The sequence below is a fragment of the Staurois parvus genome, unplaced genomic scaffold (genome assembly GCF_062004578.1).
Source record: "Staurois parvus isolate SC_StPar_1 unplaced genomic scaffold, SC_StPar_1.0 ptg000702l, whole genome shotgun sequence".
NCBI classification, from domain to species: Eukaryota; Metazoa; Chordata; class Amphibia; order Anura; family Ranidae; genus Staurois; species Staurois parvus.
In genome coordinates, this window is record NW_028318498.1 from 43,867 (window position 1) to 66,069 (window position 22,203).

Sequence of the window (22,203 nt, forward strand, 5' to 3'; positions counted from 1 at the left end):
TCACCACTGGGAGTTTTATTTTTTTTTGCTATGTAAATGAAAGTCCAAAAACTTTGAAAAGTTTTTCTTATAAAATTTTGCAAACAAATGGTATTTCATCATAAATCTTGGCCAAAATTTATTCCGTTATCTTTTTAGTAAAAAAAAACCAAATTAGTTTATAAACAAAAATGATAATTTTTAAACTATATATATATATATATATATATATATATATATATATATACACAGTCAGGTCCATAAATATTGGGACATCGACACAATTCTAACGTTTTTGGTTCTATACACCACCACAATGGATTTGAAATGAAACAAACAAGATGTGCTTTAACTGCAGACTGTCAGCTTTAATTTGAGGGTATTTGCATCCAAATCAGGTGAACGGTGTAGGAATTACAACAGTTTGCATATGTGCCTCCCACTTGTTAAGGGACCAAAAGTAATGGGACAATTGGCGTCTCAGCTGTTCCATGGCCAGGTGTGTGTTATTCCCTCATTATCCCAATTACAATGAGCAGATAAAAGATCCAGAGTTCATTTTAAGTGTGCTATTTGCATCTGTTGTTGTCAACTCTCAAGATGAGATCCAAAGAGCTGTCACTATCAGTGAAGCAAGCCATCATTAGGCTGAAAAAACAAAACAAACCCATCAGAGAGATAGCAAAAACATTAAGCGTGGCCAAAACAACTGTTTGGAACATTCTTAAAAAGAAGGAATGCACCGGTGAGCTTAACACCAAAAGACCCTGAAGACCATGGAAAACAACTGTGGTGGATGACCGAAGAATTCTTTCCCTGGTGAAGAAAACACCCTTCACAACAGTTGGCCAGATCAAGAACACTCTCCAGGAGGTAGGTGTATGTGTGTCAAAGTCAACAATCAAGAGAAGACTTCCCCAGAGTGAATACAGAGGGTTCACCACAAGATGTAAACCATTGGTGAGCCTCAAAAACAGGAAGGCCAGATTAGAGTTTGCCAAACGACATCTAAAAAAGCCTTCACAGTTCTGGAACAACATCCTATGGACAGATGAGACCAAGATCAACTTGTACCAGAGTGATGGGAAGAGAAGAGTATGGAGAAGGAAAGGAACTGCTCATGATCCTAAGCATACCATCTCATCAGTGAAGCATGGTGGTGGTAGTGCCATGGCGTGGGCATGTATGGCTGCCAATGGAACTGGTTCTCTTGTATTTATTGATGATATGACTGCTGACAAAAGCAGCAGGATGAATTCTGAAGTGTTTCGGGCAATATTATCTGCTCATATTCAGCCAAATGCTTCAGAACTCATTGGACGCCGCTTCACAGTGCAGATGGACAATGACCCAAAGCATACTGCAAAAGCAACCAAAGAGTTTTTTAAGGGAAAGAAGTGGAATGTTATGCAATGGCCAAGTCAATCACCTGACCTGAATCCGATTGAGCATGCATTTCACTTGCTGAAGGCAAAACTGAAGGGAAAATGCCCCAAGAACAAGCAGGAACTGAAGACAGTTGCAGTAGACTCCTTGGCAGAGCATAATTAGGGATGAAACCCAGCGTCTGGTGATGTCTATGTGTTCCAGACTTCAGGCTGTAATTGACTGCAAAGGATTTGCAACCAAGTATTAAAAAGTGAAAGTTTGATTTATGATTATTATTCTGTCCCATTATTTTTGGCCCCTTAACCTCCCTGGCGGTATGATTATTTCAGATTTTTGGTGCTGAAAGCGGTACCATTTTTTTGCATGGAAATATGTATTTTTTTTATTGTAGGCTGTAATTTTTAGGAAAAACTCACTGAAATCTGTCCGAACAAGAGTCTAGTAAACATCCCGGGTATGATAAAATTTGAAACACAAAATCATAAATTATAATTTAATAAATAATCATAAAAATAATATAAAAATAATAAAAAATTTAATTCAATAATATAATCAAACCAAAAACACTGAAATGTGAAATAGAGCGCCAAGTTCGCACATTGCTGAGCTCAGTCGCAAAATCGTTTTCAGTTTCTGATGACGAATTTCCCCCACGAATCATTATCACTCAATTCTGTAAGTGGTTCTGATTTACTATCGCTGTTCTCTAGCTGATCTAAACCGCTTTTGACCTAAAGGGACACTTTTTGGACGCCATGGACATTTCTCAGTTTCCAGGCAGAAAGAACAGACAAAATGCAGGCAGGGCGCAGGACAAAGCACTAGGGACAATATGTATGTGAAATAGGTTGAAACAGCAATGTTTTACTGTGTAAAATGAAAAAAAAAAAAAATGACATTTTTTAAAATTTTTAAATTTCCCGCCGCCGGCGGCGGCGCCCGTACGTCCCGACGTCACAGGGACAGGACACAGAAGCCGGATGCCGGCATCGGCCGGAGGAGATGGCCGGGGACGCTGCAGGGGACACATCGTGGGAGCGCAGGGTAAGGTAAGTGAAGAACACATGCCGGAGCAGCGCCGCATGGTATTCCCGAGTGTAGCTCGGGGTTACCGCTTTTGGTACTGAAATGTTACCCCAAGCTACACTCGGGAATACCGCCAAGGAGGTTAATAAGTGGGAGGCACATATGCAAAATGTTGTAATTCCTACACTGTTCACCTGATTTGGATGTAAAAACCCTCAAATTAAAGCTGACAGTCTGCAATTAAAGCACATCTTGTTCGTTTCATTTCAAATCCATTGTGGTGGTGTATAGAGCCAAAAATGTTAGAATTGTGTTGATGTCCCAATATTTATGGACCTGACTGTGTGTGTATATATATATATATATATATATATATATATATATATATATATATATATATATATATATTTTACATACTGTCACCCTAGCAGTACAGTGTCACCATGGTGACACTGTACTACTTGTGTGGGGTGATGAAGATTTTTTTTTTTTTTTTACACTGATTGCTTTTACACCCATAAAGGCTGTAAAAGCAATCATTTCTCCTTCTCTCTAGCTGCATTCTTGCAGCCATTGAGAACTACTGTGTAAGCTGTGATTGGTTACAGCTTGACACATGGTACAAGGCTGTTGTGAATAGCCTTGTACCATGTGACCTCTGTGATCATTCACAGATTTCACACGTAGTAAGCAATAATATCAGAAGTGACATCTTGCTTACTACTCTGCATGTGATCACTGATTGGCCAATCAGTGATCACATGATCGGGACCTCGCACAGAGTGCCCCGCCAACGATCGGTGTTCCACTGTGTTCGGAGGGCACAGCGGGCACCGGATCGCGGTGCTGCACGCTTCCAGGGAGCAGGGTGCTGGGAGGCCGTTTATAAACGGCCACCCGACCCTGCACTGCCACCGTCCGGCCGTTTAGATACAACGGCCAGACGGGAAGTCTTAGTTAAATGTATCCCAATACAGAGGATCATAGTGTTATAAAAAAATAAATGTGTTGTGTACCAACATCATAAATCCAAATGCAATAGAATTTAATTTTAGAGGGCGACACCACTATTCCGATGTGACACACAAAAATGAAATACATACTAATAAATCCGTAAACACCATTCCAAATTCTACACCTGGGCTACCAAATTATCGCCAAGCAGCTTGGTGAGAAGGAGACAACAGTTAGTGCAATCATTCGCAACTGGAAGAAACACAAAACAACTGTCAGTCTCCCTAGGTCTGGTGCAACATGCAAGATTTCACCTTGTGGAGTGGCCATGATCATGAGAAGAGTGAGGAATCATCCCAGAACTATGAGGATCTTGTCAATTATCTACAGGCAGCTAGGACTACAGTCGCCAAGAAAACAATCGGTAACACACTACACCAAGGATTGAAATCCTGCAGTGCCCACAAGGTCCCTCTGCTCAAGAAAGCACATATCCAGGCCCGTCTGAAGTTTGCCACTGAACACCTGAATGATGCAGAGGAGAGAAAGTATTGTGGTCAGATGAGACCAAAATCGAGCTCTTTGGCATCAATTTAACTCGCTGTGTTTGGAGGAGGAGGAATGCTGCCTATGACCCCAAGAACACCATCCCAACTGTCAAACATGGTGGCGGAAACATTCTGCTTTGGGGGTGAGTTTCTGCTAACGGGACAGGACAACTGCACCGCATCAAAGGGCCGATGGACGGGGCAATGTACCGTCAAATCTTGGGTGAAAACCTTCTTCCCTCAGCCATTGAAAATGGGTCGTGCACGGGTGTTCCACAGCATGACAATGACCCAAAACACACAGCCAAGGCAACAAAGGAGTGGCTCAAGAAGCACATTAAGGTCCTGGAGTCTCCTGACCTTAATCTGATTGAAAATCTGTGGAGGGAGCTGAAAGTTTGAGTTGCCAAACGTCCGCCATCAAACCTTAATGACTTGGAGAGGATCTTCCAAGAGCAGTGGGCCAAAATCCCTCTGGAGATGTGTACAAACCTGGAGGCCAACTACAGGAAACGTCTGACCTATGTGATTGCCAACAAGGGATTTGCTACCAAGTCATGTTTTGTGAAGGGGATCAAATACTTATTTGCTTCATGAACATGCAAATCAGTGCATAATTTGTTGGACGTGCATTTCTTTTGAATTTGTTGTTGCTGTTCTGTCTCTGTGTTACAATACACCTGCCATTTGAATTTTAGACTGATCATTTCTTTGTGATTGAACATTTAAAATCAGCAGGGGATCAAATACTTATTTCCTTCACTGTATATCAGCAGGTTTTCACTGTTTGCACGTCCGTTCTGCCATGTACATGAAGCCATGTAAGAGATGAGCAAGCATTCCATAGTGCAACCCACAGATTTATTGCACATCTAGCCAACCTCTTGAACAGCCTATTGGTTGAAATTGAGGGCAAAGCTTCTGCTTATGTTATTATACCAAATGGAGCTAGCAGTGGTGCTGGTTGTGCTTACATGCGATTTATCCTTTTACTTATGTGAGTAGATGCACAAAGACTTGCTACACTAAGTAGACTTTGCATGACCTGGAGGCATTTTGCCAAGACGAATTTGCAGCTATAACACCTACAAGAATGCGGGGCCTCACTATTACAAGAGACTGCATGCTGTCATTGATTCTAAAGGGGGCAATACGCAGTATTAAGAACGAACTGTATGCAGACATTTGAACAGGGGTCATTTCATTTGTTTACTTGTTGCCATGTTTGGTTTGATTGTGCCATTTTGTTATGACCTACAGTTGAATATGAATCCCATAAGAAAGTGTTTTGCCTGTTCACTCATGTTTTCTTTAAAAATGGTACATAATATATACAGTATTACCAATTCTCCAAGGTGGAAACATCCTGTTTCCTATTGAGATGTCTTATAATCAGTTTGTGCTCTCTGAAGTGTTTCTGATCTTTTCTTCTTGTTCTGCATTAGTATAATCCTTACTAAATGCAACCTGTATGTGTCACGGTCGCCCGATCGCCACCCTCAACATGCGACATGCGACAATCGCACGACCGCGACCAACAATAATACGTCACGCCCGTGGCGTCAGACCCCAGACCTTCTCACCAAACTCGTGACCAAAGGACCGGCCGATCTAAAACCGCGATGTGACGCGCGTAACAATGTCACACTCAGCTGCTCCCTGCACAACGATTGTCCAGCTAATGGAACACAATCGACGCACCGGCAGCCTGAATGCGCTTGTTACTGGTTCGGGTTAATTACGCAACTAACCCTTCACTGCCACCACCCCTTTTTGTACAGAGAAAGGGGAAACCCTCTTTATCCAATATACACGATAATGGTTGAAAAGTCGCCTGTCCAATACGGTCACCGCAGGCCGATTGGGCAGAGGATCAAACAAACACAGTAGCGTCTCTTCAAAGGCAGGAATTCATGAATTGCAAGTAAGCTCTTAGAAACAGTTTACCACTTTCAGAAAGAAAGATTTATTACTAAAAGAGTCAAACAGGTGCAATAAAATATTTACAAAGATGATGTAACTAGATATATATATTTATATATAAAAACAGCATATCACAGCCAAGAGATAACAGGGAGAAGTTAAAAGGTTAAGTTACTTGCCATGTTAAGCCTTGAGGTAGCAGATCCAAGTTGCAGAGCGAAGGGTCTTTGATCTCCTGCTGTTACGTTGTTAGGGAATAAAGGATTGAGGAAGACTTCTAATAAAAAAGGGGAACTCCGCGTCCAACTCTGATGAGCAAGTTTGCTACAGTATGTCCTTTTCAGTTTTGTCTGTAAGTATAAATGCCATCACTGACACCCACAATACCTACTGTAAGAAGGTGAAGGTATATACTGCCTTACTAAGGAAAGAATCGTTGGATCCTACTTTTTATATGTAGGCCTTATAAGTAGGCTTATAAGGCCTGTGCTGTGTATCAACAAACATGGTACATTTCAATGACCAAATAGTCCTCAAACTGAGACTAAAATGCAGCAGGATGCTAAACTAAAAAAAAAAGATAAATCGGAGGACTGGGCCGAAACCGAGGATGTATCCTAGCCTTGTCAAAGCATGAGTGGGGACCTGGAGTGTGGTAGAGAATAAATAAAGTAAAGGTTCAAATGCTCTTGAAAGTTCCTATCAGTGCAGTCTAGCTTGGTGCAACTTGTTATTGCGCCATAGAGGGGAAAGAGGAGCAGTAGCAACTGGTTGACTCCTGTCTTCAGATCGAGGAGTTATGACAAGGCTATGTTGAAGGGGTGGTCGAAATCAGACCCAGTTGGCATAAGAGGGATTCTCCTTCAGAAAAGATAGAAAAACAGTGAGTTTTCCCATAACTAAATGGGTATCAAAAAGGGAACTGGCAATCATGTTTAATCCCCTTCTTAAGTTTGTAGGAAGGGTTTGAATGCTCATCTTTTCTGAACCATGGCCAGTGATATATCAGTGAATATTTGAACACTGTGGCCCACAATTTGGATGTTGCAGTCCTTCCGGTCCTTTTGCATAATCCTTGCTTTAATCCCATAATAGCGGGGCTTGATTATGTGTCTGAGGGGGACCCATTAGGGCAGGGCCCTTTGGGCCCTGTGCAACTCCAGCTTCTGGTCAGGCAGAAGGAATCGCATAGGTTCTGAGATGGCGGCCTGCATATCAGTAAATAATTTAGGTAGGCCCCTAATCCTGAAATTATAGCTCCAGGACCTATTCTCAATGTAGTACATGGCTTCTTCCAGTTGTGCGTAAAGTTGCCTAATTTTGTCAATGTTTCTGATTCGTTTTGGAGACTGTAGCATCCAATTTGGTTTCTATGAAGTTAATGCCATCACCCAGATCCATAAATCCTTGCTTAAGTTCTGAGGTAATTTGCCCGATTGCTTTCTCCAGGGCCTGTTTCAATAATGCAGAGACGCTGGCCAATATAATAGGGTTGCCAGAGTATTCAAGGTGGGGGTTTCGATTATGGGGAGTAGGGCTGGTAATAAGGCTTCACTGACTGGTAACAGTCTACCCCATATCTCTGTCCAGGGAAGAATCAGTGGACTGTTGAGTCACAGCTAGTTGAGCACCCCTCAAAAACAGACGTGGCTGGAACTCGAAAGAGACCTGCTCACTCGGTCCTGGAAGAAAATTTCCTGTAGGAGCAGCCTATTGGTCAGCAGCGTGGCTGGCACTCAGTGGAGCTGCGGCAGCCGTGGTCATCTGCTGGCTCTGTGGCTTTATCCACTAGTGGCTGAGCACTGGAAGCTTTCTGCTTCCCCTTTGCCATGGAGAGGCTCCCGGAATGTGAGAGAGCTGGCGGGTGCCGATATTGGTTCACTGGGTCCCCTTGTGTGGCCATTATCACCTGGAATTGGCCTGTGTGCGGTGGAGCAGTTGGCTTACACGTCCGCCATGTCCTGCTGCGTGTCTGCACCCCAAGGTCATAAATGGACGCAGTTTATACTTCTGACACTGCTTTGTGACTAACTGGCTTGCCTATAGTAGAGGGGGGCTTAAACTATCCTGTTCTTGGAAATTTCAATAAAAACTATTGTAAAATAAGTGTTCTGCAAAGAGGATTAGGTCTGTGCACAGAGATTAAGATTTTTTTGCTATTTTGTGCAGTGTCCTTTCAATCTGGTAGTGTGATCCTTTGCTGCTTACAGCTCCATTGGTCGTTAGACTTTCTGGATGAGTGCATGCACCAAGTGCATTTAAATTTTTTTTTTTTTAATACTCTGCGCTAGTGGTGCCCCAAAATGAAAATTCCTGGACCAAAACTGAAAATTCAGGATGCGTTTGGCCAAAAATCGAAATGGACAGGTTTTTTTTTTTTTTTTATATTTACATATAATTATATTGTAATTTTTTTTTTTTAATTAATATGAATTTAAATGAATGTGATTTATTTTCAGCACCTTTCAGCCAATAGGCTGCTTTCACAGTAAGCAGTTTTTGCAGCACAAGAAAAGCTCAAGAAAAATACATCCCTGTAAATTCAATGTGTCTTCACATTGGTCCGTTGCGCTTCCCTTTTTTTAAAAAAAAAATCCCGCTTTCCGCATTTTTGGTGCATATTTGGCGAGTTAAAAAAAAACAAAAAAAAACACCGCACCTCTTTATTGAAGCCTGGTTCACACCAACGTGGTTTTTTAGGGCTTTTTGCAGAAACGCACTTCAGTCCTTTGAGCATGATTTCCTGTGGGACATGTTCACATGTATAATTTTTTGAGCTGCTGCGTTTTTGGAAAGGGTCAGGGACTTTTTTAAACAGCATTTTGGTTCAACAGACTGCAATGGAGATGCTTCAGAAAGCTTATGTAGTGCGCCTTGAAGCGTATTCACAAGTTTGCTGCATTTTTGATGTGTTATGCATTTTTATGCCCAAAAGGCATCAAAAAGGCATTGTGTGCAAAAACATTAGCACAACGCTGCAAAACGGAAAACCACAAACTGCATTGGTTTGCACCAGGCTGAAATGCATTGAAAAACAAAGCAAAAACACATTAAAAATGCATGTGATGCGTTTTCAATGCATTCTGCATTTTTAATCTGCCCAGCAACAAGTTGTCCAAAAAAAACCCCGGAAATTAAAACGCGTAAATGTGCGTGAAAAAAACATGCGTGCCAAAACGCACTGCAAAACTGACAAAAGGCAAAATACATTGGTGTGAACTAGACCTGAAATGCATTGAAAACACAACAAAAGCGCATAGAAAAATACAGGTGTGTTGTGTTTTTGATACATCTCGCGTTTTTAATCTGCCCAGCAACATGTTGGGCAAAATATTTTTTGGAAAAAAACTCATCCCAAAAATACACCACAATACGCAAACTGCATTGGTGTGAACCAGGCCTGAAATGCATTGAAAAAATGACCTAATGAAAAAAGCATCCTAAATGTGGCAAAAGCGCAGGTAAAATGGCAGGCAAGATTGTGTGTTTTCGGTGGCCATTATTGGGACCTTTTTTCCTATCTGCAAAATGCTGTTTTTTTCAGCCGATTCAGTGCATCCCTATTCTATGTTCTATTGCAAAGATTTCCCTTCAGGAAGTACAAGGAAATCCCTCCCAAGTGAATGGGGGGGGGGGGGGGGGAAGACGACTCGCCATACATGTTACAATCTGTGCAATTTGGCAGTACAATCTTAGTCCATTTTAGATTTATCAAAATTATGTAGTATGAGGACCTTAACTATCCAATCAATGTGTACTTAACCAGGCAGGTCCGTGCATCACAGAGCTGTTGAACTTGTGGATCTAAAAGAGATTGTACTGGCAGACTGTAATGTGTGGGTGAGCTTTAGACAGTTGTCACCAGAAAGTGTCTTCCTATTGTGGTGAAAACTAAAAATTTTCGAATTTATTTTTCATCCCAGTGACAGTGGTGACCAGGACAAATAGAGTAATATTCCTTACTAGGTACACAGGTTAATATAAACCCAACATGATTTTCTAACTTTTAATCACTCTTGTCAAAGCTTTAAAAACTTGTTTTAGATATACTGCACATATAGGAAATGGATAAAAATCAGCCTGAACACTGCTTTACTGCAATCTGCTGCTATATTCTGAACCTCTGTGGCTATTAATGTGAATTGACCCACACTACCAGGTTTACCATCAAGATGCCACTGCTGCATGTAATTGGAATATCCAATGAAAAGACCTGTCATTTGTCATCTTTCCTTTTTAAAAACCCATTTTAGGGCTGTTTTTTTTCTTTTGAGATTTATGATGGCATATGCTTAATCATGCCTTTTTTAATTGATGCATCTTTTTTTTATTTAGATGCTGGAAAATCCACCATCGGCGGGCAAATTATGTAAGTAGACATAACATTTCAAGAAGAGATTTGTGATCTTTATTAATCGGTAATCTTTTTGGCTGCATATTTGTTTATTAGAGGGACCTTGAGTTATCCAGTAGGAGCGTGCCCACTTTGATCAACACCACCCTGTCATATGCCTGGTAAAATATCTGGGGCAAAAATGTCAGGGCTTTAATTAATCAGAATACTGACGCATGACCAATCTGAAAGTAAATTTGGACCATACCAATCAAGGGCTGGCAGTATATAGGCAGGTGGAAACATGGAAGTGCAGGCACCAGAGCAGGGAAGATGGGTGACAGATGGGGTAGAGTGTAAAGTGTTAGAGAGGCCAGTCCTGAGCTGACACATCCCTATAAATGTGCCAGGTTGTGTGATGGGGATGTGGGTACAGGAGTGGCATTGCTGGAGCAGAGTGACTCCCCTAGCTGCCACGGGAACAACTCCAGTGAAGATTGGGACAAGGTTACAGTAAAGGTTAGGCACATACTGGCGGTAGGGGACTCTAGAAAAACAGAGAGGACAATCTGTCAAAAAGACTGTGATCTACGAACAGAGGGCATTCGGATTCGACACTGGATGGGGGGATTGTTGGGTGGGGATGAGGACCCAGCTGTCATGGTACATATTGGTACCAATGACAAATTTTAGAGGTGGAGCATGGGGAAGGAGTGGTTTGGGTTCATGGAGAACTGGGCTGACTTTTCGGTTGCTTGCTGGCTCTATAGTTGGGAAGAAATTTTAAACTAGGTGGTTGCGGGTAGAGGAAGCTATAGCTGGCAGTGAGCAAAGGTCTCCGGGTGCCACTATGGGTGACCAGTAGTGTAACTAGAGTAGCTAAATCAAAGGTATACAGGTTGGCAGAACCCAATTGCAGCCCCAGAACAAACAAGGAGAAAATATGTACCTAGAACTGGAGCTGCTGATTTCGACTTCGGAGGGACAGGTAAAGATGGGTGGGGTATGCTTGTATGTCGATAATGATTTGCTAGTGAACATGAGGAATGACATTGCTAACCGATCGAGGGAAAAGGTGGTATCCCTGTGTCTGGAGCTTCAAAGAGAAGAAAAAATGGGAAACAGTGGGCGTGTGCTACTGGCCTGAAGGAGCCTGAGTTAGGAATTGCAGTGAGGCAGGGCGATGTTATAATGGGGGACTTCAATTATCCAGATATTGACTGGGCAGACGGAACAGCTGAGTTGTTTAAGGCTCGCCATTTCTTAAATGTCTTTCAGGACAACTTTGTGTATCAGTTGGTGGATGCCCCAACTAGATAGAATGCTCTGCTAAATCTACTAATTCCAAACAAAACAGATCTGATTGCAGATGTGGAAATAAGGGATACCTCCAGAAACCGCAATAGTAGAATCCTAGGAAAAGGGGGCACAGAATGAGAGTACAGTACAATACAAGAATATTTCATTTCAAAAGAGCGAATTTTGCTAAACTGCTCTTTGCTATACTACAAGATATTAAATAGGATCAAATTCTAGAAACACTAAGTAAAAATGGGAGAGCTTTATGAAAATATGAAATAGTGGCATTGGACAATGCGTTCTAGAGGGCAAGAAATACAACAGAACCAAGGTTAACCCTGGGTTGCTAAACTGTAATGTAAAAAGGCATATAAAAGGGGAAAAAAAGGTTTTTAAAAAAATATAAGTCTGAGGGGTCATGCAATAAGCGCAATAGACCATGAGTGACACATAGAGGAGAATTAAAAAATAAAATAAAAAATACCCCTAAAAAATGTTTTAACTCTTTTGTCATACGGACCTGGCAGCGAGGGGGGGGTTTACACCGGGATTGTGTCAGGGCTCCAGGGTGTGACCAGAGGTATGTGACTGACGCAGGGAAACGCAGGCTTCAGATATGTTATAAATATAATTTATTAACACTAACAATACAAACATAAACGCAGTGCAATACTAAAACATAACACAGTGCAAACAAACCAAACCAACCACCCACAGATAACAGTACATACAATGCAAGTGTCGTCAGGCAGGCTGGGATTATCAACAGGAGGTCAGAACGTATGGGGTTAAGCAGGAGAATGGTCAGACAAAGCCAGGGAGCAGGAGAATGGTCAGACAAAGCCAGGGATCAGGAGCAGGAGAATGGTCAGACAAAGCCAGGGATCTGGAGCAGGAGAATGGTCAGACAAAGCCAGGGATCTGGAGCAGGAGAATGGTCAGACAAAGCCAGGGATCTGGAGCAGGAGAATGGTCAGACAAGCCAGGGATCAGGAGCAGGAGAATGGTCAGACAAAGCCAGGGATCAGAGCAGGGTCAGCAACGAATCAGACAGGAACAGGAACAGGGAGCAGGAACAGGATACAGGGCCCAGGAGAAACACACACCAAGGCAGAGTCTGCAGGTCTGGCCATCCCTTAAATACACCAGTATAATCAGTTCCAGGTGTTTGACTGGCTGCAAGGTTGAGTCTCTGATTGCTGGGAGCACCCGCTGGCCAGCCCTGGTACTGCAGCTCATAAGGCAGGTGAGTCCCACCATTGCTGGCCAGTCCATTCCTGACAGATTGTGATTGTGTCTTAAACTGAAGAAGCAGTCAGGCGGCTGCGTTGCCGCCCAATTTTGCTTCCACATACCGGTACGGTATCCCATCCCTCACCTCTATCCCCCCCGTAATCCACGCTCCGCTTGCCCGCCTGCATACCTGAGGCCGACATGGCAGGTACCAGCAGGTTGAGGGGAGGGAGGAGAGCTAACGCTCATCTGCTCTCCTCCCCTTCTTTCTGTGACCTGGAAGGTAAGGTGTGTGATGAGAATGTAATGCAATGTGTTCTGCATTGCAATACATTGAGTGGAGCCCAGAGGTGCTTCATGTTCCATTAAAGAGAAAACGGTCACCAAAAATCATCACATACGCACTTTGTCCCCTATGTAATTGAGAAAAAAAGTTTTTGGTTTTTTTTTTTAATGCAAAAAAGTTACACAAGCACATAACCCACCCTCACATGTACGAACGTACAGACATAAGCATGCATCAGGGGCACCTTTGCCTGAAAACCTCAATTGTGATACTCGTTGCATATCGCCATGTATGCCGGAGTAAGAGCAGTAATTCTACCACCAGACCTCCGTAACGCTAAACTGATTTTTGAAGCGTCGCCTATAGAAAATATAGGGTACTGAAGTTTGTCTCCATTTCACAGGCACGCAGAAGTTTAAGGTTTGACATGTTTGGTATCTATTTACTTGGTGCATCCTCGTCTTTTATATTTTATAAAAAATTTAGGTAATTTATTGCATGATAATTAAGTTAGTGTGGTTTTTCTGAAATTTTACGTTTCCTAGACCTTAATATCTATCACTATTTTATAATCTAGGGTAGGGGTGTCAAACTGGCAGCCCACCAGCTGTTGTGAAACTACAAGTCCCATCATGCCCCTGCCTTTGGGAGTCATGCTTGTAACTGCCAATCTTGCAATGCCTCATGGGACTTAGTTTGGCAACAGCTGGAGGGCCGCCAGTTTGGCACCTGTGCTCTAGGGTGTCTATTTTCAGAAAATATGTAATGTTTGGGGGTTTTGTGCAATCTTCAGGCCTAAAATTATTTTTTAAACGTGTAAAAAAAAAACGTCTTTGGCAATGAAAGAGGGTTTTTGTTATAGAGATAGACAGCAAATTGACCCAATAAAGCATGATTGAGGTAGCTGGTTACAAATGTTGAGAGGGCAAATGTACTAAACCATTTTTCTCAGTTTTTATAAAGGGAAATGGAGGGGTATTATAAAAAAGACTGTTCGTAACACAACATGGAATGTACCCTTGTGGGAAAAAAAAGGCCAGCATCCAAAAAAAAAAAGACTTGAAAAACTTAACTTAAATACAGTCACCAGGACCAGATAACTTACACCTGTCAGTACTTGAGGAACTTAGCCAGGTTATAGCCAGACAGTTATTCCTAATTTTTGAGGACAGTTTACTCACAGGAATGGTATCATCTGATTGGTGAAGGGCCAGCATGGTACCAATATTTAAAAAGGGCCAAAATCTCTGCCTGGGAACTACAGGCCAGTCAGTCTAACATCAATGGTATGTGAATTCTTTTTGGGCAGTGATAGAGAAGTTTACCCAAGAATTTACTTAAAAAAACAGTATCTTTAGTAGTAGTCAGCATAGATTTATGAAAGATCGTTCTTGCCAGATCAACCTGTTAACATTCTGTGAGGAAGTGAGCTGCCATCCAGATAGAGGAATACCTGTGGACATGGAGTATCTAAATTTTTCCAAAGCATTCAAGACAGTTCCCCCTAAATGCTTAACCTCCTTGGTGGTATGATTCTTTCCGATTTTTGGTGCTGAAAGCGGTACCATTTTTTTGCATGGAAATATGTAGTTTTTTTATTGTAGGCCTGTAATTTTTAGGAATAACTCACTGAAATCTGTCCGAACAAGAGTCTAGTAAACATCCCGGGTATGATAAAATTTGAAACACGTAATCATAAATTATAATTTAATAAATAATCATAAAAAATAATATAATAATAATACATTTAATTCAGTAATATAATCAAACCAAAAACACTGAAATGTGAAATATAGCGCCAAGTTAGCACACTGCTGAGCAAAGTCGCAAAATCGTTTTCAGTGTCCGATGACGAATTTCCCCACGAATCATTATCACTCAATTCTGCAAGTGGTTCTGATTTACTATCGCTGTTCTCCTAGCTGATCTAAACCGCTTTTGACCTAAAGGGACACTTTTTGGACGCCATGGACATTTCTCAGTTTCCAGGCAGAAAGAACAGACAAAATGCAGGCAGGGCGCAGGAAAAGCATTAGGGACAAGATGTATGTGAAATTGGTTGAGACAGCAATGTTTTACTATGTAAAATGTAAAAAAAAAAAAAGACATTTTTTAAAATTTTTAAATTTCCCGCCGCCAGCGGCGCCCGTACGTCCCAACGTCACAGGGACAGGACACAGAAGCCAGATGCCGGCATCGGCCGGAGGAGATGGCCGGGGACGCTGCAGGGGACACATCGCGGGAGCGCAGGGTAAGGTAAGTGAAGAACAAATGCCGGAGCAGTGCCGCATGGTATTCCCGAGTGTAGCTCGGGTTACCGTTTGTGGTACTGAAATGTTACCCCGAGCTACACTCGGGAATACCGCCAAGGAGGTTAATTTGCAAACTGAGTTCTGTTGGCATTAGGGATAATGTTTGTACCTGGATAGAAAAATGTTTACAGGGGCATTACCAAAGGGTGGTGATAAATAGTGTGTACTCAGAGTTAGGTATGCACCGAAATATTGGTGGCCGAAAACACCCCTTTCGGCCATCGGCCGATATGAAAAAAAGCACCGATGCAGGTGCCGAAAAAACCCCGCCGCCACTGGCCGCCCACTCAGTAGTTTTCACCCTTACCTGAAAAACAATTAAACTATCCCGGTGCAGGACCGGAGCAATGTCACCTCTGGTTCTGGCCACTTTTTTTTATTTGTTTTTTATTTTGCATTTTACTTTGCAGAGGAGAGATTTGGGGTCTTATTGACCCCATATCTCTCCATAAAGAGGACCTGTCACTAATTATTTCTTGTGATAAGGATGACAGTGATTGCATTTTTTTTTTAAAGGGACAGTGCAAAAAATAAATAATAAAAAAATAAATAGTGCCCCCGTCCCCCCCCCCGTGCTGACATGTAGTGGTGAATGTAGTGGGCCATGCCCACATATGTAAATGGTGTTCAAAACCACACACGTGAGGTATCGCCATGAACGTCAGAAGATTTTAAAGCATCACCCATGGAGATTAAGTAGCGCAGTTTCACGCCATTCCACAAGCATGCCAAATTTTAAAGCGTGACATCCTTTCATATTTTACAAAAAAATTGGGGTACATATTGTTTTTGATTAAAAAAAGTGTAATTTTTTCCAAGAAATATATATTCGTTTTTAAAAACTATGCATTTTTGTTTCGGTTTTCGGCCAAGTGGATTTTCAATTTTCGGTTTCGGCACCAGAATTTTAATTTCGGTGCACCACTACTCATAATGGTCTGGAGTTGTGAGTGGGGTATTTAAAGCAGTAGTAAACAAAAATAAAAATAAAAAAAGCCCGGCACGGTAATGTCCTAATGTGAAAGTATGCATTGCATACTAGCACATTATGAAGAACTTCGCTTAAAAAGAAGCCCTCCAGCAGCTCTGTCCCCTTCCGTCAGCTGGTCTTCCTTCCAGGCTTGGCCATCTGATTGCCCTAGCTGCGATGACATCACGCCCGCATATGTGTGTGGGAGTCCCAGGCCACGACACAGTGCTCTGAAGGAAAGGCACAGGTATGTCGTTCCTTCAAAGTGCATGTGCTGGTGATCATAAAGGTAATCTCTTCTAAACGGTGCATGTTTAGGAGGTTTTCATTTTACTTACAGATAAGCTTTATTCTAGGCTTACCTGTAAGTATATTATTAAAGAAGTGTTTACTACCACTTTAAAGGCTCTGTTCTGGCTCTGTTAGAGGTTGGTACAAATCAGTCTCAGTGTTAGCTGGTAATACAAAGCTAGGCTGGGAAATAACTTCACAGCAGGATGTAGACACTTTACAGAAGACATCAAGGGATGGGCAACTACATGGCAAATTGGGTTTATTTTTTTATTTAAATGTTTATTTAGTTACTGTACAAACCAAAAATAACAAGAACAAAAACACATCACATGTATAAACCAGTTCAAAAATAACCTTTTAGTTTTGATCCTATTTAATCCAGATAGAGAGGAGGGGGGGGGGGAGGAGGAGGAAGGGAGGGGGGAACTAGCTAGGTTTAATGGATTAAATAGGCAAATTAGGTTTAATGCTGAAACGTGAAGTATTGCACTTGGCGCGTAAATATATGAATGCAAGTTACTGTCTAAGGGGAGAACCTTTGGGAGATTCCAGGATGGAAGAAGATTTTGGGGGGTTCTAGGAATTCACAAAATTGGCAATTACATGCAATGCCAAGCTGCAGCAAGTAAAGCTCGCAGACTATTGGCATGCATTAAAAAGGGTATTTCTCTTTCCTTTGACGGGCACAGCGTCTTCTGTTCTGGACCATAGGGTTATAGCACCAGCTACAGGAGTAAGACACTAGACAGAAAAAGAGAAACTCTGCACCACCTATTGGCAGTCCTGGATGATATAAACCCCCTCCTCTGCATAAGCAATCCATTTCTTTCTGTCTAGTGTCAGGAGTAATGACCTAGTTTCCTGCTGGGATTGGATTCATAGTAGTAGTTTTTTTTTTTTTTCTTGGGATTTTCATGCGGAGATCTTCAATCAACAGCCAGGGAACTTGGTGCCTCCTAGGCCTTCTGTCATTAGGCATCTGTGTCTTTGTAAGGCGTTAATCTGGTTGTCTGTGCACACCTTCATTAAGTTTTACAAGCTTTATGTACTAGCGTCTTCGGACGTGTGTTTTGGCCTCACAGTATTAAAGGCAGCTGTTTGAGGTTTTTTTTTCCTTCCTGGAGGATGTATGTTCTGGTTGGGCTCCTGTATTCCTATTGGCCTTTGTTTGCTTTTTAAAGTTTGGCATGAGTTTCTCCCACCCCTCATTTTGTTTGGCATTGCTTTGGGACGGCCGTATAGTTGATTAGAAGACACTGTGTCTGTCAATGAAGGAAAGAGAATGTGATTTTTTTGTTACTCATTGTAAAATCTTTCTCTGAGTTCATTGGCAGACATAGCACTCACCCTTCTGTGTTTCCCCCCCTGACACTGCTTGCTTGTGTCTGACTGGATTGCCTATGCAGAGAGGGGGTTTTATATCCGCCAGGACTGGTCATAGACCGTGCCGACTTTTGCTTTTGTTCTTATGCTGCCTTGTGGCCATCTTGTAGGTGAGGCTATAACCCTGTGGCTGAGAATTGAAGACTGTGTCTGTCAAGGAACGTAGGAAATTCTCTCCCTACCCCCCTTTCCCCCTCCTTTTTTTTTTTTTTTTTTTTTTTTTCCCTTCTCCCCCTCCCACTTATCCCTGGTTACCTCCTGCTTCAACATGCTGTCATCATATCATAATGAACTCTTTTGTTCACCCTGTAATTGTTACCCCCTGCTCATTTGACTTGTACACATGTACAATTGTTGTTCTCATGCATGTGTTTAAAGACTTCATGTCTTAATTATGAAAATAAAAAAGATGTTCAACCATAAAAAGGATATTTACACAAGATATGTAACTATTTTTCCTTCACTTTACAAAGCTCTGGTCTTGAGTGTGCTGTCCAGTTCTCATCACCAGTCTTAAGGGTGTGCTGGAACTGGAGACAAGGCCAACAAAGCTAATAAGGGTACTGGAAGACCTCAGTTATGAGGAATAACTATAAACATTAAACCTATTCACCCTGGCGAAGAGACCCTTAAAATATAGGATAGCTTTATGCAAATATCTTTGTTGATTCTAGCATAGGGCAGAGGCTATTCAGTCTTGGGTCGCTTAACAGGACATGTGGCCACCCATTGAAGTTGTATGAGAATCTGTTTAATCCTACATGTGTCAGGGCTTCTTTACTGTCAGATAGGTAAGGATGTTGCGCTTCCTTCCACAGTTTGTGGTGTCCCTGAGGAGTATCAAATTTAAAAAACTTAGATGGGTAACTGAGCGAATCCAATATACAAGGATGTGGGAAGTGTTACTAACATAAACACACTAACCCAAACAGATTGAACTGGGTGGACAGGTGTCTTTATTCAACCTTACCAACTATATAACTATGGTACAACATAACACCTATAAGGAATGTGATACGTTCACACTTTATCTTGGGCTACTACTTCCTGTTGCAGTGGTTGCATACATTTTGCTACTCTGAATATGGCTGCTTGATTTTATGTAATATCACAGCACTGTAGTGATAAAAATAAAAGTAAATTAACAATGTCTGTTCTTTTAACATTTAAGCAAGTTTTTTTCTGTTAGACAACTTGTTTAATACAGAATTTTGCATTAATTTTCAGGTTTTTAACTGGTATGGTTGATAAAAGAACACTTGAGAAATATGAAAGGGAAGCAAAAGAGAAAAACAGAGAAACCTGGTAAGATAAATTGATTTTTATAATAGTTATGTTCTACCATTTTGTAGAAGGTAGTTACCAGCCGACTTGCTAAAGTTGAATATAGAGTTTCACACACAGGCTGCTTGGTCAGGACATTCATTCCCCCCCCCCCCCCTTTTTGTAGTATAACCTCTAGTTTCAGTTAAAGCTGAATTTCAGTTATGTATATTTTCAAATGGTTACATATGTCCAGCTTGGAGCATTGTAACCATGCATATACCATACCTTACAGATACCACTGGAAGCTGAAAATCACTATAGTAGGCACAGTTTCTACATTGAGCTACATTAGCTTCTGAGCTCTGTATTGATTCCATTGAAAATGCAAAATGTCCTTTGATTTGCATTGATGCTGAGTGGACCACCTCCTGTTTTAACACTGGAGCAGGCAGCTGCTCAGCACAGGACCTGAAAGTCCGTGAAATCACTGTAGTAATTGTGCTTACTAAAGTGACTTCCAGCGTTCAGGGGCATCTGTAAGGTATGACATAATCATGGTTATATTGATCCATGCACAGTGGCTTAGTGGATAGCACTTATGTCTTGCTCCACTGAAGTCATTGATTTTAATCCCAATACAATGAATGTACTTGAATGGGTTTCCTCCTGCACACCAAAGACAACGCTGGTAGGTTAAATGGCTGCTTTCTAAAGTGGCCCCAGTACAGGTGAAACTCGAAAAATTAGAATATCGTGCAAAAGTTCATTTATTTCAGTAATGCAACTTAAAAGGTGAAACTAATATATGAGATACTCATTACATGGAAACCAAGATAGTTCAAGCCGTGATTTGTCATAATTGTGATGATTATGGCTTACAGCTCATGAAAACCCCAAATCCTCAATCTCAGAAAATTAGAATATTACATGCAATCAATAAAACAAGGATTGTACATAGAACAATATCGGACCTCTGAAAAGTATAAGCATGCATATGTACTCAGTACTTGGTTTGGGCCCCTTTTGCAGCAATTACTGCCTCAATGCAGCGTGGCATGGAAGCTATCAGCCTGTGGCACTGCTGAGGTGCTATGGAAGACCAGGATGCTTCAATAGCGGCCTTCAGCTCTTCTGCATTGTTCGGTCTCATGTGTCTCATCTTTCTCTTGGCAATGCCCCATAGATTCTCTATGGGGTTCAGGTCAGGCGAGTTTGTTGGCCAATCAAGCACAGTAATCCCACGGTCATTGAACCAGGTTTTGGTGCTTTTGGCAGTGCGGTCAGGTGCCAAGTCCTGCTGGAAAATGAAGTCAGCATCCCCACAAAGCGGAAGAAAGCATGACATGCTCCAAAATCTTCTGGTAGACGGCTGCATTGACCCTCGGCTTAATGAAGCACAGTGGACCAACACCAGCAGATGACATGGCTCCCCAAATCAACACAGGCGGTGGAAACTTCACACTGGACTTCAAGCATCTTGCAGTGTGTGCCTCTCCATTCTTCCTCCATACTCTGGGTCCTTGGTTTCCAAATGAGATGCAAAAGTTGCTCTCATCAGAAAAGAGGACTTTGGACCACTGAGCAACAGACCAGGTCTGTTTTTCTTTAGCCCAGGTAAGACGCTTCTGACGTTGTTTGTTGTTCAGGAGCGGCTTGACAAGAGGAATACGACATTTGAAGCCCATGTCCAGGATCCGTCTGTGTGTGGTGGCTTTGATGCACTGACTCCAGCCTCAGTCCACTCCTTGTGAAATTCCCCAACACTTCTGAATGGCCTTTTCCTGACAATCCTCTCCAGGCTGCGGTCATCCCTGCTGCTTGTGCACCTTTTTCTTCCACACTTTTCCCACATAACTTTCTATTAATGTGCTTTGATACAGCACTTTGGGAACATCCAAATCACAGCTTGAACTATCTTGCTTTGCATGTAATGAGTCTATCTCATATATTAGTTTCACCTTTTAAGTGGCATTACTGAAATAAATGAACTTTTTGCACGATATTCTAATTGTTTGAGTTTCACCTGTATGTGTATTTACGCATGTTGTGTGAGGACCATGTAGTGTAATCTTGTTGAGGGCAGTACTGGCTGCAAAATGACTTCTCTCATCTCCCCCCCAAGTTCCCTTACTAATGATGGTTTAACCCCCCCACCAGATCATCTTGTTCCAATCTGTTCTCAAAGCCCTCGGTGCTTTTATCCATATCCAGAACTACCGAAAGATCTGAACGGAATTTGCCTGGTGGTGGTTTCTCTCAAACACTGAAAAATTTTGCCATTTTTCTATCCTTTCCAGGCACCAACCCTTTTCAGGTTTGTGCATTAGCAATTCAGTTTGACTCTGCCCTTTGGGTTGGCCACAACTCCCACCAGGGTGTCTACATAAGCACTGGCTCTAGGTTTGTTGGATCTGGGAGCCAAGGAAATAGTGATTTGCTGACTTCAAAGCAGCTCAGGTTTTAGAGACAAGGTTGCAAATCACCATCGGTTCTCTGGGAAGCTTCAGAATTTATAAAATACCTCCAAGTCTTGGCCCAGTGTCTAAGATACTTAGGTCTGATCCTAGATACCAGGTTGGCAAGTGATTGTCTATGCAAATAACACTGAAGTCACAGGTCCAATATACAGTGGGGAAAATAATTATTTGATTCCCTGCAGATTTTGTATGCCCACTTACCAAGAAATGAAGGGTCTATAATTTTTTATCATAGGTGTATTTTAAATAGACACAGAATTTCAACCAAAAATCCTCAAAAATATGATACAAATGTTATAAATTGAGTTGCAGTTCAGTGTGTAAAATAAATATTTTATCCCCTACCAACCAACAATAATTCTGGCTTCCATAAACTGGCTCATATGGTACACTGATTAGCCCTGTCAATTTCAGAAGGTGCTCTTCACTCTTTTTATGTATAAAAGACACCTGTCCACAGAGTCCCTTTCTTCCATTCAAACCTGGAAATCTGTGGACATCATGGGCAAGACCAAACAGCTGTCAAAGGAC

The 22,203-nt window shown here is 41.8% G+C and overlaps 1 protein-coding gene across 1 annotated transcript in view; it reads left to right on the forward strand.

The window, feature by feature from the left end:
* The window catches only part of LOC149446015 (eukaryotic peptide chain release factor GTP-binding subunit ERF3A), a gene marked incomplete at its 3' end in the record, with an annotated part of 318,744 nt that overhangs the window by 26,035 nt on the left and 270,506 nt on the right, over positions 1–22,203 (forward strand). Inside the window, exons 2-3 of the mRNA XM_089653149.1 lie at positions 10,155–10,188; positions 19,157–19,234. Of these exons, the coding sequence (XP_089509275.1) occupies positions 10,155–10,188; positions 19,157–19,234 (112 nt within the window). The remainder of the gene's footprint in view (positions 1–10,154; positions 10,189–19,156; positions 19,235–22,203) is intronic.